Below are 15,819 nucleotides of genomic sequence, written 5' to 3' on the forward strand. Positions count from 1 at the left end.
CTGTAATAGTGCCCATGTCTAACTCTGGGAAAGGAAATGCTCAAAACCTCATGCTATATAAATGGCTGCTAGAAAGTAGAATGTGGCACAGGGAGGAGGGAAGGGAAAGGGTGGTGCAGCTGTTTTTTGGCAGAGTCCAGACATTACACAAAGCTTTCCACATCTGGGCCCCAACGTTCATTTCCTCAACCTCATTCATTCATCCATTCAGCTCAGGTGTGACTAGACCTGGCTTTATCCTGGGCACTAAGGATACAGCTGACCAAAAGAGGAGGCCTCAGATTTTTCTAAAGGTATTTATTTATGTAAGAAAATGCCTTTGATTTTATTTTTAATTCATCATTTGTTGTTTTATATGACAATGGAATATATTTTGACATATTATACATACATGGATTAGAACTTATCCTAATTAGGATCCCCCCCTCTCATGGCTGTACATGATGTGGAGTTTCACTAGTTGTGTATTCATATATGAACACAGGAAAGTTCTATCTAATTCATTCTACTTTCCTCTTCTCTCCCTTTCCTTCCTTCTCATCCCCCCTCCCTTCCCTTCATTCCCCTTTGTCTAATCCACTGAACTTCTCTTCTCTCCCCATCACACACAGGTGGCTGAGCATCCTCATCAGAGAGAACATGGGACCCCAGATTTTATCTGAAGGGAAAAAGATTGAGACTCAAAGAAAAGGATCCTAGAGGATAAGCCTCCCTATACTTGTTCACATAGAAGTGACCATAACTTTTCAGAGCCTAACCTAGTTGGAGGCAAGTCCTGTGCAACCTTCCCCCTTTTCCTGGGGTCTCAGAACCCGGTGCTACCCTTGCACAACCAAACCACACTTTGAGCACAGTGCACCTACAACTGGTTCCCCCTCGACTCAGACCTGTCCAGTAAACTTTGGAAGGCTCAGAGCCCCATTTCCACCCAACAACCTATCTGAACTCAAGGCCTTAGGCTGTCTCCAAGAAGAGTGCTACCAAATATGGCCTAACGCACCCTCTGCTTCCTACCTTTAAAAACTCAGTAGACTGGGAGAAGGGGGCTGGGGTTGTGGCTCAGTGGTAGAGGGCTTACCTGGCATGTGTGAAGCACTGTGTTCAATTCTCAGCATCACATAAAAATAAATAAATAAAATGAAGGTATTGTGGTCCTCCTATAACTTTAAAAAAAATTACATATTAAAAAAAAAAAAAAACTGGGAGAGGGAGCTGAAGGCCTGCTCCCCTCTCCCCACAAATGTTAACCAGGCCTCAAAAAAAAAAAAAAAAAAAAAAAAAACAAAAAAAAAACAAGAGCATGGGCTTTGAGTTTGGTCCAGCTTTAAACCCTGGCATCTCCACTTAATAACTCACGACCTTGGACAACTAACTTGTGGTCTCCTCTTTGAAAATAGAATTACTGTCAACTAGATAACATATAGTGTTCAGTACAGTGTCCAACATGCGATAAGTGCTCAGTGTTACCCGGGCACCATGGTTTACACGGTCTTTCTAGTCAAACCTTGCATGGCTGAGCAGAAAGAAAACAGGACATGATTGGGATTTCACTCAAGAATGTGTCTTTATTGAAGAATTTGTAAGAAAAAAGGATGGATCCTCTGTAAAAAGAGGAGATGTTGCCTCCAAACAGCAGGGAGGAATGAGACCTGGGTGGCTTCCCAGAAGTCGGTGTTTCTGGCATTACTGGCTCCTGTGTCCTGGCAAGCACTACAGCATGTCACACTACAGCTAGCAATTCCTACCCACCCTTCTCCCAACCCTCCACCCTCTACCCCACAAGCCTGGATTCCCTGCAGGCATTTGCCAATGGCTTTATGAAGGCCCAGGGATAGATGTGCCAGGCTTCTCTAAATGGGGTCAAAGTGGGTTTTGCTTTGGAAAATTCACACAGGAATGTAAAATGGTCTGAGCTCCTTCTAGTCCAACCAAAGACAATTACATCCAGCCCCCTCTGAATGGAAAGGGAGCAAAGAATTTCTCCCTTCTGAATGTGCACACTTGTGGGGTAACTGGACTGTATCAGTCTGCTCTTTATTAGCATGGAGAATGGAAACAAGATTTTAAGAATATATAACATCCGTGTTAGAGTCACTGAGTTCCAGAGGGCAGAGGGAGCACTGGATCCTTTTTTATTCCAACAAACGCTCCTGCTGGCTACCCTCAAGTCCTGAAAATGATCATTCTTCTCCAGCTGGGAGATTGTCTTCGATCCGCCTGATGAACCTCATCCGGATTTCTGTCACACCGTCACCTTTCAGGGTGTCCTGGACAAACTTGGCCTCCACAGCCATCTGGACCTAGGGGACAGTGGAAAAATGAAGGAGCAGATGCCTAACCAAAAACTCTGGGGAACCACTGGGGATGGGGCTATAACTGACAACACCCACAGCAGTCCAAAAAGGAGGGCTGGTTTTCTACAAGGACAGGGTGGCCAGGTCTAGTGTTCCACTGCAGAAGACAGTGGCCCTAACCCATAAGGAAAAACTCAGGAATGAGGCTGGCCAAGTAAGTCAATTTGGGAAAGGATATGCCTAGACTAGGTGGCTGACAGCACCAGTTCCCAGCCTCATAGGGAGGATCATCATCATCTAGAGATGTCCATCTTGAATCCTATATAACCAACATGGCTACTGTAAGCAGCGAGGGCTGGGTTGAGCCAAAGCCCATTCTCTTTCTTTCTCTCTCTCTCTTTCTCTCTCTCATTCAAGACCCTATTGCATCGCAGGTGTTGCAGAAGGTAAACTTGGAAACTCACCATTTCCAAGGCTCCTCGCAGCACCCCACATAAGAGATTGGAATAAATAAGGGACGAGTGGTTATCAGGGAGTTCCACAAAGTCCACCAAGGGGTTATTTTCCAAAATGAGGGAGAATTCATCACCAGCTGGACTCCAATTAGTGATGCTTGGAGTGATGCCCAAGTACATCTTGAACGCCACCTGTTCAGGGAACACACAATAGCACTATGGGGAAGGACAGCAGAAACTGTACAACAGTGAAGGCATCAGGCCTGCAAAGGAGAGAAACAGTAGCTCAGGAATAAAACTGGTCTCTGAAAGATGATGACACCTTAGGAATCAGGGCAATAAAAGGAGAAACATCCGCACAAAATTCCACACCCCTATCCCTTCAATCACACAATTAAGCAACAACTCAGCATCTATCTGTGCTTCTCAGTGGAAGGGAGAAGCAATCTTCTGACAGGGGCAGCTACCCTGAACCAGCATCTGAGTGCCGAGAGGTGCTGATCCCACTCCCTGTCCTCTGTCTGTGCTACCTGAACCCACTTCCTTGAAGGTGAATACAGGTCACCAGGACAGAATTACTTTCAATATCTCCTTCTCTACCCATTTCCTAATTCCAAAGCTCTCTCCACTATCAATTCTCTTGAAGATTTCGGGTATGGCCAATTATAACTGAAAGAACTTACAATTCAAAGAACCCTCCCTGAGGTACCTGACATCACAGAACTGTGGAAGCTCTAGCATTTATTATACCATAATATAGAGTATAATATTAATAATAGCACTAATGTTAATAACAATAAACATTTACTGTAAGCATAACACTATGCTAAGTGCATTCATTTTACCTGAATGCTTGTGTCCATAATTTTACTTCTTACAACAATCATGTGAGGTAGCTCTTTTCATTTTAAAGATAACTGGTAATTAAAGATGTTAAAAGCAACTTACACAAGAACCCACAAATAATAAACACGGGAAACATCCCCAGCCCTTTTTATAGTTTTTGCCTATTTACTTATTTATTTGTTTTGATGGTACCAGGGAATTGAACCTCGGGGTGCTCTATCTCTTAGCTACATCCCCAATCCTTTTTTTTTTTAAAGCTGTAGTTGGATACAATACCTTTATTTGTTTATTTTTATGTGGTGTGGGGGATCAAACCCAGTGCTTCACGCATGCTAGATAAGCGCTCTACCACTAAACCACAGCCCTGTCCCCCCAGTCCTTTTTATTTTGAGACATGGTATTGCTAGGTTGCTGAGATTAGCCTCAACGTTGCAGTCCTCTTGCCTCAGTCTCCTAAATTGCTGGGATTATAGTTGTACACTACTGTACTAAGCCCGAAGTCCATATTCTTTTTCTTTTTCTTTTTTTTTTTTGTACTAGGGATTGAACCCAGGGGTGCTTAACCACTACCAAGCCACATCCCCAGCCCTTTTAAATATTTTCTTTAGAGATAGAGTCTTGCTGAGGGTCTTGCTAAGTTACTGAGGGTGGATTTGAACTTGCAAGCATCCTGCCTCAACTTTCCGACTTGCTGGGATTACAGGCATGCGCCACAGCGCCCAGCCCAAAGTCCATTTTCTTAACCTCCATGCTACTCCGCTGTACCTTCACAGAGATCATCTGGCTTTAATTTCAGTGAGGCTTTAATCCACAGGAATGATCCCGATTACTCTTCCTGTTTTTTTATAATCTGCTCTTCCCAAACCATGAGTAAGGTTTCTTTTAGGAAATTAAGGGCCTGGGGCAGAGAAAATGGTAAGCAGTGCTTCCCAATGGCAATCTTTCAGCATGGACAGGTGGCCTAGGATAACGACCTTGGCAATGACATCCGCAGTTTCCCGAAAATCATGGCATCTCCCAACATTTGACCGTGCCAAAAAATCTTCAATCAGCCGAACTCCAATGTTATAGCCCCTGGGAAGGAAATTAAAGAGACTATTATGGGTCTAAACGTCTTACGTCTGAACATAGGCTATTATTGGTAAAGGGGAAATGGGGACAATCTCAAAACATTCCAATAAATGAGCTCAGTGTAAACTGTAACCCAGATGCTGGCTACAAGAGAGAAGACCCTGCTCATGGCTTTAAGTATAATGTAAACTCAGTGTGCTGGGGAGCCCCATTTCGTTTCTCCTGCAAAGGTGCTCACTCACATTTTGTCCAGCTGTTTATTCACATCTTCATCATTTTCATAGTCCTTGCACAGCTGGGTGACAAGAGCCCCATAGGTCAGGGTGAAGAGCTCAGAGCTCTAAAAGAGATTCAAAAGGCAATCAGGTGAGAATCTGGATCAGGCTCGATGCAACTGTCAGGATTCAATGGAAGATCACATGGTTGCTTGTGGGGAAAAAAAACCTCATCCCCTGTGGACTGGTCAGGGAATTTGGGACCCAAGGTCAATATACCAAGGCTGAAGATAGACCCACTGCAAAACAGGTGTAAAAGGTACCTCATATATTGGGCAGTCATTCTTGCTTCTGCCAACCCAAGTCTCTACCACAGCCGCTAAGCCTAAGCACAGGTCACCAGAATCCAATGTGGAAGCTGACACATTCACTTAAGATTCTGTGAAAAAGACCTGAAGAAGACATTCACAAACTAGCCTCAGCTCTGAAGAACGCCTTCCCAAACCTTAGAATGAATGCCCCAAGCTAGAGTTAAGCTGCACTCCCAAGGCTGCATCCAGGAGCAGCCAAGGACCCAGCGGCCAGTCCACAGGGAAGGAAGTAAGTCCTAAAGAAACCCGTTGCCCTTAAGACAACGCCTCTCCAAAGTCACCGGCACAGGAAAAAATAATGTTCCTCCTAATACACAGCTGGAATGTTTCCAAAAAAGGGATAAGTCTAAATGAAATACAATCTTTTGTACACTCAAACACAATACTCACCTCAGTTAAAAAAATAGAAACTCTTTCTCGAATGAAGAATTCTAGTCAGGAATGATGGGCATGCTTGCAACCTCAAATATTTGAGAGGCCAGCCTCATCAAATTAGCAAAACTCTCAGCAATGTAGTGAGACCCTGTCTCAAAATTAAAAAATAAGGGCTGGGGTTGTGGCTCAGTGGAAGGGTGCTCACCTAGCATGCTTGAGGTACTGGGTTCAATCCTCAGCACTACAAAATATAAAATATAGATACTGTGTCCACCTAAAAAATACTTTTAAAAATTAAAAAATAAATAGGACTGAAGATGTAGCTCAGTGGTAAAGTGTCCCTAGGTTCAGTCTCCAGTACTACAAAAGAAAATAAATAAAAGGGGGCTGGGGATGTGGCTCAAGTGGTAGCCTGCTCACCTAGCATGGTTTGATTCTTAGTACCACGTAAAAATAAAAAATATAAAAAATAAAGAAATTGTGACCACCTAAAACCAACCAACCAACCAAACAAACAAATAAATAAATAAAAGAATCCTGCCACCTACCTAAGAAGAAACAGAGAGAGAGATGTGAAAGGTAAAAGGAATGGCAAATACCAAGACCACAGAATGAAAGGAGCAGGCAGGGAGGCTTGGGTCAGAGTTGAGGCAAAAAACCTTTCTGTCTTCAAGTCTTCTGGGGAAGAAAGTCCAAGAAATGCTTAGGCCCAGCTCTCGCAGCACAATGCCCCTCACTGCATTGCCATGGCCTGGTGGCGGGGTCTGCCAGTGATAATGATTTGAATGCTTCTCCTTACATCCTGCACACTCCTTTTCTTCATCTCATTTTCTAACCAATGACAACTTAGTAAAGCAGAAAGGATAGGACTTAATCCCGCTTCAGAGAGGACACTGAGATCAGAATGATTTAATTTTCCCAAAGTCAAACACAGCTAGTTATTAAGAAAAATAATGGGGGGGGGCAAAAATTCCTAGCCAATTTCATTGTATCCACTGCTCCCCACAACTGCACTGTGTGTATGTGCGCACGTAGGGGTGCTAGGAATTGAACTCAGAGCCTCCTGCATACTAAGTAAAAGCTCAACGACTGAACTACACCTCCAGCCCCAAAAGCTGCCATATTAACAAGCCCCTCCCTCAACAGAAACAAAAATAAACAGAAAATAAAAAAGCCTTAACAGCATTAGAGTCAAAGAAAATCAATTTCACAATCTGGAAGCTCTTTGAACTGAACTAAAACAGTCAGATCAGGGTGTCTCCAAGAGACCATTTACCAAATACGGCAATTAAAGGGAAGCTATTAAGGAGGGGAATGAATTTTCAGTAAAGTTAAGTTTGGCACTAGAATGGCCTGGACATGAATGGATGGAGACCATCCAGCAGTTACCAGTCTAGAGAATTGGCACCACTGCATTAAATCAGGAGAGCTTTCCTTTCATTATTAATAAGCCCTTGGACGGCGACTCCAAGAGCCTCAGCCCACCATGATGCCAAGTAACATGCATATCATGATAATATCAAGCACCTTACACTGCTCTCAATTTACTGATAAGAAAAATCAGGGTCCTGAACACATCTGTCCATGGTGACAAAATCAATATGCCTGGGATCTGTGATCCCTGACTCAGGTTCTCCATGCCCTCTCTCAGTCTGCAAATCTGCCTCATCTTCCAACTGTGAATCAAGCCTTTTTGGAATAGTAACATAAATATATAACTTAAAGGTCTTCATATTTTTAAAATACTGAGGGGGTTATGATATAGAAAGAAAATCATTCATTCAACATTTACTATATACCAGACAATATAGCCAAATAAATAAAATAATAAAATAATATGGTTTTGGCCTGGGGTTTTGGTAGAATGCTTGCCTAGCATGTGTGAGGTACTAGGTTTGATTTTCAGAACTGCATATAAATAAATTTAAAAAATAAAGGTCCGGGGGCTGGGGATGTGGCTCAAGCGGTAGCGCGCTCGCCTGGTATGCGTGCGACCCGGGTTCGATCCTCAGCACCACATACCAACAAAGATGTTGTGTCCGCCGAGAACTGAAAAATAAATATTAAAAATTCTCTCTCTCACTCTCTCTTTAAAAAAAATAAAAATAAAAATAAAAATAAATAAAAAAAATAAAAAATAAAGGTCCATCAACAATAAATTAAAAAAAATAATTTTACAGATGGTGATAAATGCTACGAAGAAAAATAAAGCACTAAAGTAGATTAGGGAGTGTTTATGTTCATTTATCTTGGGGAATGTTAGTTTTTATTTAATTATTTTTTTTAATTAGTTGCTCAAACAAAACAATGATCTTGACATTTCATACATTTGATTCAAATAGGGTATGAATTCTCATTTTTCCACTTGTACAGATTGCAGGATCACATTGGTTATACATCCATGTGTATACATACAGCAATCCTAGTGTCAGTTGTATTCTGCTGCCCTCCTTATCCCCCACTTGTTTAATTATTTTTTGTACAAGAGACTTAACCCAGGGACATTTAATCACTGAGCCACATCCCAGTTCTGTTAATTTTTTTTTTTTTTTGAGAGAGAGTTTTGCTAAGTTGCTTAAGGCCTCGCTAAATTGCTAAAGATGGCTTTGAACTTGTGATACTCCTGCCTCAGCCTCTGGAGGTTCTAGGACTATAGGCGTGCACCACTGTGCCTAGCAGGTATTAGTTTTTTTTTTTTTTTTTTTTTTTAAGAGAGAGTGAGAGAGGGGAGAGAGAGAGAGAGAATTTTTTTTTTAATATTTATTTTTCAGTTCTCGGCGGACACATCTTTGTTGGTATGTGGTGCTGAGGATCGAACCCGGGCCGCACGCATGCCAGGCGAGCGTGCTACCGCTTGAGCCACATCCCCAGCCCCAGGTATTAGTTTTTAATAAGTAGTCAGGGAAGACTTTGCCAAGGTGACATTTATGTAAAGACCTAAAGGAGGTATGGGTAATTCATGAAGATAGTTGGGTGAAAAAAATTCTAGGCAGAGCCAGGAGCGGAAGTGCACAACTGGAATCCCAACGCCTTGGGAGGCTGAGGCAGTAAGATTGAAAGTTTGAGACAAGCTTTAGCAACTTAATGAGGACCTCAACAACTTAAGAGAGACCCTGTCTCAAGCAAATAAAAATAAAAAGGACGGAGGATGTAGCTCAGTGGAAAAGCACCCCTGAATTAAATCCCCAGGGCCCGCCCCCCCCAAAAATTAGGTAGTTGGGCCAGAGTTGTGGCTCAGTGGTGGAGTGTGAGGCACTGGATTCGATCCCCGGCACCACATAAAAAATAAAATAAAGGTATTGTGTCCATCTACAACTAAAAAAATATTTTTTAAAAAAATTAGGTGGTTAAGTGTAAATGTCCCAAGATGGGAGTATGCCTGGCAGGTCTGAGTGTTTGAGTAACAGTGTCAGTAGAGAGAAATGAGCAAGAGAAGAAGAGGAAATCAGAGAAGAAACGGGAACTATGGAGTCTAAAGATCTGGGTTTGGGACCTTATGACCCTTAAAACAAATGTTCCCATAGGGCCATAAAGGTCAGCTAATTCAACTAGTCCAAATTCTTCACTGAACTTAAGTACCACATTCCCCTCCATCAACAGAAACATGAATCTCTGGGCTGGGGTTGTAGCTCAGTGGTAAGTGCTTGCCTAACATGGGTGAGGCTCTGGGTTCCATCCTCAGCACCACATAAAAATAAATAAACAATAAAAATATTATATATATATATATATATATATATATATATATATATGAAAAAAGAAACATGAATCTCTTCTGCTGCGACACTTATAATTTGATGGCTTTGAATTATATTTAATAATAGCAATGATCATTAACACTTAAATTTTTAGAATGTCTTCAGAAGTTCTTATCTCCTTAACCCTATGGGACCCAAACTAGCAGAACCAATATTAGTTATACTCATTTTACAGATGATCACTAAATAACTGAGATTTAAATATCTTCTTATAGTTGAACACTGTCCTGTAAAAAGTTTGTTTTTCTAACCAATGCTTTTTTCAAATGTCAGTTTTTCCCATCTGTAAAATGATGCCAAAATTATCTGTCCTTCAGGGTAACTGTGCAATTCCAATGAGATAATGTACACAGAGTATCTGCTGCATAGTAAGTACTCAAGAAAACACACTGCTATATTTATATTTATTTATTTATTTATGGTGCTGGGTACTGAACCCAGGGCCTTATGCATTCAAGGTAATTGCTCTATGAGCTATATTCCTCAGCACTATTATTTTCTGTGGTACAGTGCCAGAGAGCACCCTGAAGTATGTTCCAGGACAACAAGTAATAAGAAGAGAGATTTTGAATCAATATAAGAAACTTTCTAACAATTAAAAAAGCACAAGAAGGAAGATCTAAGTCTGGTCTTACTACCTCACAATCATTTTGCTTTGTAAGCCTCAATCTCCTCTCATAAAAACAGTAACACTAAAAACCTTGTCATGCCAGTCATAGGGTTGTTTGGAGGATCTAATGACATAATGGATTTAAAGTTATGTTTCACAGACCAAAAAAAAAGCCACAGGAATTACAGCAGTCAACAGGATCTCCAAGTACTTCAGTCACAACCTGAGCAGAATAAGCCCTACCCTAAGGTGAGCCACTATATAGTTCTCAGAAGGCCTTGTAGTTAGTGCCCCCCAAAAGACATCCAATATCCTTAAGGTGGCTGATATTTAGAGTTAAGGCTCAAGAGTCAAACTATTTTTTGTCAAAACAGGTAATCCAATGTGAATCCCTTTGAGCAGCTGGGGTCAGAGGTCCGTAAAAAAGATTAGGTCTAGCTGGCACGGTGGCGCATACATGTAATCCCAGAGGCTCAGGAGGCTGAGACAGGAGGATCTCAAGTTCAAAGCCAACCTCAGCAATGGTGAGGCACTGAGCAACTCAGTGAGAGCCTGTCTCTAAATAAAATACAAAATAGGGCTGGGGATGTGGTTCACTGGTTGAGTGCCCCCGAATTCAATCCCTGCTACAAAAAAAAGATTGGGTCCAACCCTCTCTTATTCTCTGGCCTCCAGTCCTGGAGACTCTAAGTACTGTTAATTTTGCACTCACTCACCTGAGCTCTGGAGAATAGAGACACTGGAGCCAACCACTTATATAAAAGTATGAAGGCTAATAACTTCACTAACAAGGATACTAGATGACATTGTTACCTTTGTTCTAGGTCACTGTTACAGTGCTAGCTTTACACACATTCTCTCAATTAATCCTTAGAACACTGTAACATTAATAAGTACTATTATTAACTTCTTTATTCAAACAAAAACAAAACGAAAAGATAGTGAAGCTGATGCTCAGAACAACAAAGAAACTTGCCCAAAGTCACAAAGCAAATAAGTAATGAAACCAGGAATCAGTTTCAGGCAGTGCTATATCCCTGTGTTGTGTACACGTCTGTCTCCCTCGTAGAGTACATGATTCTCAAGGTATGGCTAGGACATTATCTCCGCATCTCCCACAGCACCCAGCACAGGGCTTTACAAATAGTTGGGGCTCAGGTAAAGTCTGATGGACAATGAACTGTTTCTGATAATACAGACAAAAAAGCAGAGATCTAGTTATTTGGGCATGCCAACCATTTAGGTCTCAGAAGACTTAAGTCAAAACAGTAATTAGCATAAGGCTGGGCTGATTGGGAAGAAAGCCACTAAAAGGGCAGAGTCCCAAAGCAGAGAAGACAGGAGCATGTCAAAACCAGGTGGCCACAAAGAAAATCATGTGACAAGTCCTGAGTAGGCACCAGTAGGAACTGAATGAGAGGACACACTCAAGCCTTCATTTCATTCATTCAGCAAATAAATATTGATTGCCTACTACAAGGCATCATTCTAGGTGCTGAGAATGGAGCACAGAACAAAACAAATCTCTGCCCTCCTGGAGTTTACATTTCCTGAAGGAGACTGACAATAAATAAGCAAATACATAACTTACAGTGAAAAATTATTTAAAATGAAATAGTGCTTTGCAGAAAACCAGAATAGAGAAAGAGGATAGAGAACCAGCCAGGTGTCCCAGGAAGGCCTCTCTGAGGATATAACATCTGGGTAACTGTGAATGGAATGAGGAGTGGGCTGAATTACTGTGGGGAAAGGTACACTTGTCTGGGTACAAAAACAGGAATAGAAAGGGCCTTGAGGGGAGGAGTATGCTGCTGCCCCTCTCCAACTAGCTCACTTCATGAAATGAAGAATATTAAGTTGGGGGAGGTGGAAACTACAAATTCATGCTAAAATTATATTAAAGATATATTCAATAATTATTTCAGGTGAAAAAAAGTGTACAAAAATGAAAGCAAAATATGAAAACTAAGGAATGGCTTTCTGCTCATATCATAGGAAAAGGAGGAAACAACATTTAGGATACTTCTTGAATTTTACACTATCTCATTTAATCTTAGGTAGCCTCCCAAGCCCCTGGGATTTTCATAGGTAAGGAAACTGAGAAATCAATCCAGTAAGCCAGAATTCCAACCAATATCCATGCATTTTCCTCTACTTGATACTATTTCCTAGTAAAATATTCTATTCTTATAATAAACTCTTGGTGTTTTCCCCAAAACAGACATTTTATCTCTCTTTTTTTTAAAAAAAAAATTTTATTGTTTGGTTATAGTTGGATACAATACCTTTATTGTATTTATTTATTTTTATGTGGTGCTGAGGATTGAACCCAGGGCCTCGTATATGCTAGGCAAGTGCTCTACCACTGAGCCACAACCCCAGCCCCTCTCTTTTTTCTAAGTGCTGGGGATTGAACCTGGGGCCTTGCTAGGCTACATATCCAGATCCCAGATTCTTTTTTTTTTTTTTAATTATTTGGTACCAAGGATTGAACTCAGGGGGTGCTTAACCACTGAGCCACATCCCCAGCCCTTTTTATTTTTTGAGACAAGGTCTCACTACATTGCTTATAGCCTCACTAAGTTGCTGAGGCTAGCTTCAAACCTGCAATCCTAATGTTTCAGCCTCCCAAGCCCCTCCCTGGGATTACAGGAATGTGCCACCATACCCAGGCAAACAGAAATTCTTTTTTTTTTTTTTTAGAGAGAGAGGAGAGAGAGAGATAGAGAGAGATAATTTTTAATATTTATATTTTTTAGTTCTCGGCGGACACAACATCTTTGTTGGTATGTGGTGCTGAGGATCGAACCCGTGTCGCATGCATGCCAGGCGAGCGCGCTACCGCTTGAGCCACATCCCCAGCCCCAAACAGAAATTCTTAACCAGTGATTCATGGAGTACTGTCAGGGGTTAAAAAAAATCCCCAGAAAATATAAATAAATGTTTCAGATTTTTGTTGTTTTTGTTTTTATTTTTTTCTGGGCTGAGGATCAAACCCAACTTGCTAGGCAAGCACTCTACCAGTGAGCTACATCACCAGCCCCTGTGTATATTTGTACATTAAATATATCTGGGGAGAAGAGACATTGCTATCATCAGCATCTCAAAAGAGATCTTAGAGGGATTGAGATTGAACCCAGAGATGCACTACCATTGACCTACATATCCTGCCCTTACTTATTTATTTTGAGAGAGGGACTCAATAAGTTGCTGAGGCTAACTTCAAATTGTGATTCTCCTATGTCTGCTTCCTGAGACACTGAGATTACAGGTGTGTGTCACCATTCCTGACTCCTGCTGCCCATGTTTGATGGCTGTTGCTGGTATAATGAAAGGTGTGGGAAGATTTTAATCATCCCATCTAGAGTAGAGTGTCAACCTACAATCTCTCAACTATCCAGCATGCATCCTCAAGTACTGAATTATTTTTTTGTTTTGGTACTAGGGAGCAAACCCAGGGCCTCCTGCACACACATTCTTTCACTGAGCTACACCCACAGCCCAGATGCTGTTTTAAATTCCCAAAACTGTGGCATAAGCAATTTTGAAAGAAGAATATGCCACAGAAAAGGAACACTTACCAGGAAGGCCTCTTAGCTTGGAGAAAAATGCTATCTACCTTACTCTCCAGACCCAGCTCAACTTTATGAGACCATGTGGTGTCTCCCTATTCCCAGGACCAGAAGGAAGAAGCCACCAAGGCCCTTCCCACTATCATACAGCCCCTCCACTCACTACTTACCCTGGCCCACTTCTTACTCTACTGGATAGAAAGTTCCTTTTTAACAAGACCAATATCTAAGCACTTCTCGCAATGTCCACAGCAGTGTGAGAGAGAACACAGCCTAGCAGTCCGAAGCATTACCTTTGGAATTAGATAGGCATGGGCTCAAATCCTAACTCTTCTTGGGTGTAAATGTGAGCAAGTTACATAACCCCCGACTGTAAAATGGCATAACATTTTCCCCCTAGTAGTGTTACTCTGCGGATCAAGTGAGGTGGTGTACGTCAAGCAGATGGTCCGGTGCCTAACTCGCGTAGGAGGCCAGTCAGTGGTAATTACTGCTATTTACTGCCGTCGCTGTTGTTGGTTCAGCGCACAGCGGCATTCAGGCCCCGGGGGAGCGGACTCGCGCGAGCTACTCCAGCGGTCCTCCAACCTGCTTCAAGCCCGGGACACCCCTGGACTGACCCACCGGGCGGACTCCCCGTCCCACAGGTCTCAGAAGGTCTTTCCCCACCGCACCCGCACTCGCGCCAGGCCCCTTCCCAGGGCGCCTCCATTCCCCTGCCCGCCGGAGTCACGCGCGATAATGGTAGAAAGTTACCATTTTCTTGCTTTCGGTACCACGGTTCGCCTGCCTCGACATTGTGCCGGCCGCCCCGCCCCGCGTCGCCTAGCCGCGCCACAAGCCCGCTCGGCGACCCCAGAAGCTGGTAGACCCTGTCGCGGCCTCTAGGACTCTGGGACTGACGGATCCGTCTCACTGCGCTTGCGCGGCCTGCCGAGAGGCACCACGGGAGTCGTGGTCCTACCGACGAGGGTAACTCCACCCGACAAACGTCGGACTACAGCACCCGACAGTCCTGCCAGCCGCCACGCCTCTTGCGCACACGAACTACAATTCCCAGAATGCCGCGCTCCCGGTTCTCTGAGTATGGCCCCCAGGACTGCATTCTGGCCGCTGGGTGGCGTCCGGCGCTTGCGGTAATAGCGTATCATCTGTGCACTGTCCCCTTTCCTCCCCTTTCCCTCCCCCACGCCGGTCTCAGAGATGCTGTCCTCTCCCCGCTAGATCTTGGAAAGTCCCTCTTTCGAACTTGCTTCTTCCGCTGTTGCTGCATCTCAGCTCCAGAAGCTCCTAAGATGTCCCCGAAAACTAGCTATGGTTCACAAACAGATCTGACTTCCTCATTGTACAGATTTTTAATGACAACCTACTTCATGTCAAGCATTTCACTAGTGGCTTTCTCTTCACTTGCCATCTGTTCCCATACGCAGCCATCACTCGCATCCTATCACCTATGGCCTCGTGATGGATTATCCAATCTTTTAGATAAAGTTCAAGTCAACTTCTCCCCTTTCCTGCCCTAGAAGAGCTTCACTCTCTGGTTCCCATAAAAGAAAGATCACCAGCTGTGATGGCAGTAAGTCCTGAGTTCTAATCCCAGGTTCGCCATCTGAAGCCAGTTGCTGGATCTCTGTTAGTTATGAAGTTTAACAAGGCAAATATGCTGAACGCTGGGCACACAAAAGATACAACGTAAATGCATATTACCTTCCAGTCACCAGTTATAATCACAGCCTGACAAATGTTGGGAAATGTGCTGGATGAACCCTCATCCACCACCAAGGGGAAGTCCTACAGCTGCCGACCACAGGTCTTTGGTTTCAGCTCCAGCCATCCCTCCTTAGCCATTAACTCTGACTGGGCTGGGGCTCTTGAACACCCTCTCCTCACTTCAGCCTGGTGACCTGACTCTGCAGCATCTGTATTCTAACCCCTAGCTTTCACATGACAACCAGTCTGTTTAGACACCAGCCAGCCAGGCTGGGGGACCCAGAATTCCCTAGTCCCTTCCTCTGAGTGCAAGATCAATCATTTTTATACCCTTCTCCCTGTGGCAGAGACATTCTGGGGCCTCCCTAGGGACAGTGACCCTTGACTCTTCCTTCTGTGTCATTCCTCTAGGGGAGAGGGCCAAAGCCTGAAGACTTCGGGAAGCAACCTGAAGGTTGGTTGAGGAGGGTGGAGGAAGCAGGGGCCAGCTACCCCCCCCCAGGCCAGCATAGCTGGAGAAGAACCCCCTACATTCCCAAGAG

At 43.3% G+C, this 15,819-nt stretch overlaps 1 protein-coding gene across 1 annotated transcript; it reads right to left on the reverse strand.

The window, feature by feature from the left end:
- Positions 1 to 1,539: 1,539 nt before the first annotated feature.
- On the reverse strand, positions 1,540 to 14,502 carry Trappc3 (trafficking protein particle complex subunit 3). The gene is made up of 5 exons (XM_005317814.4): positions 14,324 to 14,502; positions 4,909 to 5,006; positions 4,570 to 4,669; positions 2,759 to 2,941; positions 1,540 to 2,300 (listed from the first exon to the last, which is right to left on the reverse strand). Exons 1-5 carry the CDS (start codon positions 14,363 to 14,365, stop codon positions 2,181 to 2,183), a joined length of 543 nt encoding a protein of 180 aa, XP_005317871.1. The 5' UTR covers positions 14,366 to 14,502; the 3' UTR covers positions 1,540 to 2,180.
- Between the last annotated feature and the right edge of the window lie 1,317 nt (positions 14,503 to 15,819).

This window comes from Ictidomys tridecemlineatus, chromosome 11 (assembly GCF_052094955.1).
Source record: "Ictidomys tridecemlineatus isolate mIctTri1 chromosome 11, mIctTri1.hap1, whole genome shotgun sequence".
Classification (NCBI taxonomy): Eukaryota; Metazoa; Chordata; class Mammalia; order Rodentia; family Sciuridae; genus Ictidomys; species Ictidomys tridecemlineatus.

What these genes read in the sequence shown, in the direction of transcription:
- Trappc3 (XM_005317814.4), bottom strand. Translation starts at nt 14,365, where the DNA reads ATGTCGAGGCAGGCGAACCGTGGTACCGAAAGCAAGAAAATG. An exon ending in GTACCGAAAGCAAGAAAATG is followed by an intron (nt 5,007 to 14,323) that starts GTAACTTTCTAC and finishes AATCTCTTTTAG; the next exon opens with AGCTCTGAGCTCTTCACCCT. An exon ending in TGCGAGGAGCCTTGGAAATG is followed by an intron (nt 2,301 to 2,758) that starts GTGAGTTTCCAA and finishes ACTGTCCCCTAG; the next exon opens with GTCCAGATGGCTGTGGAGGC.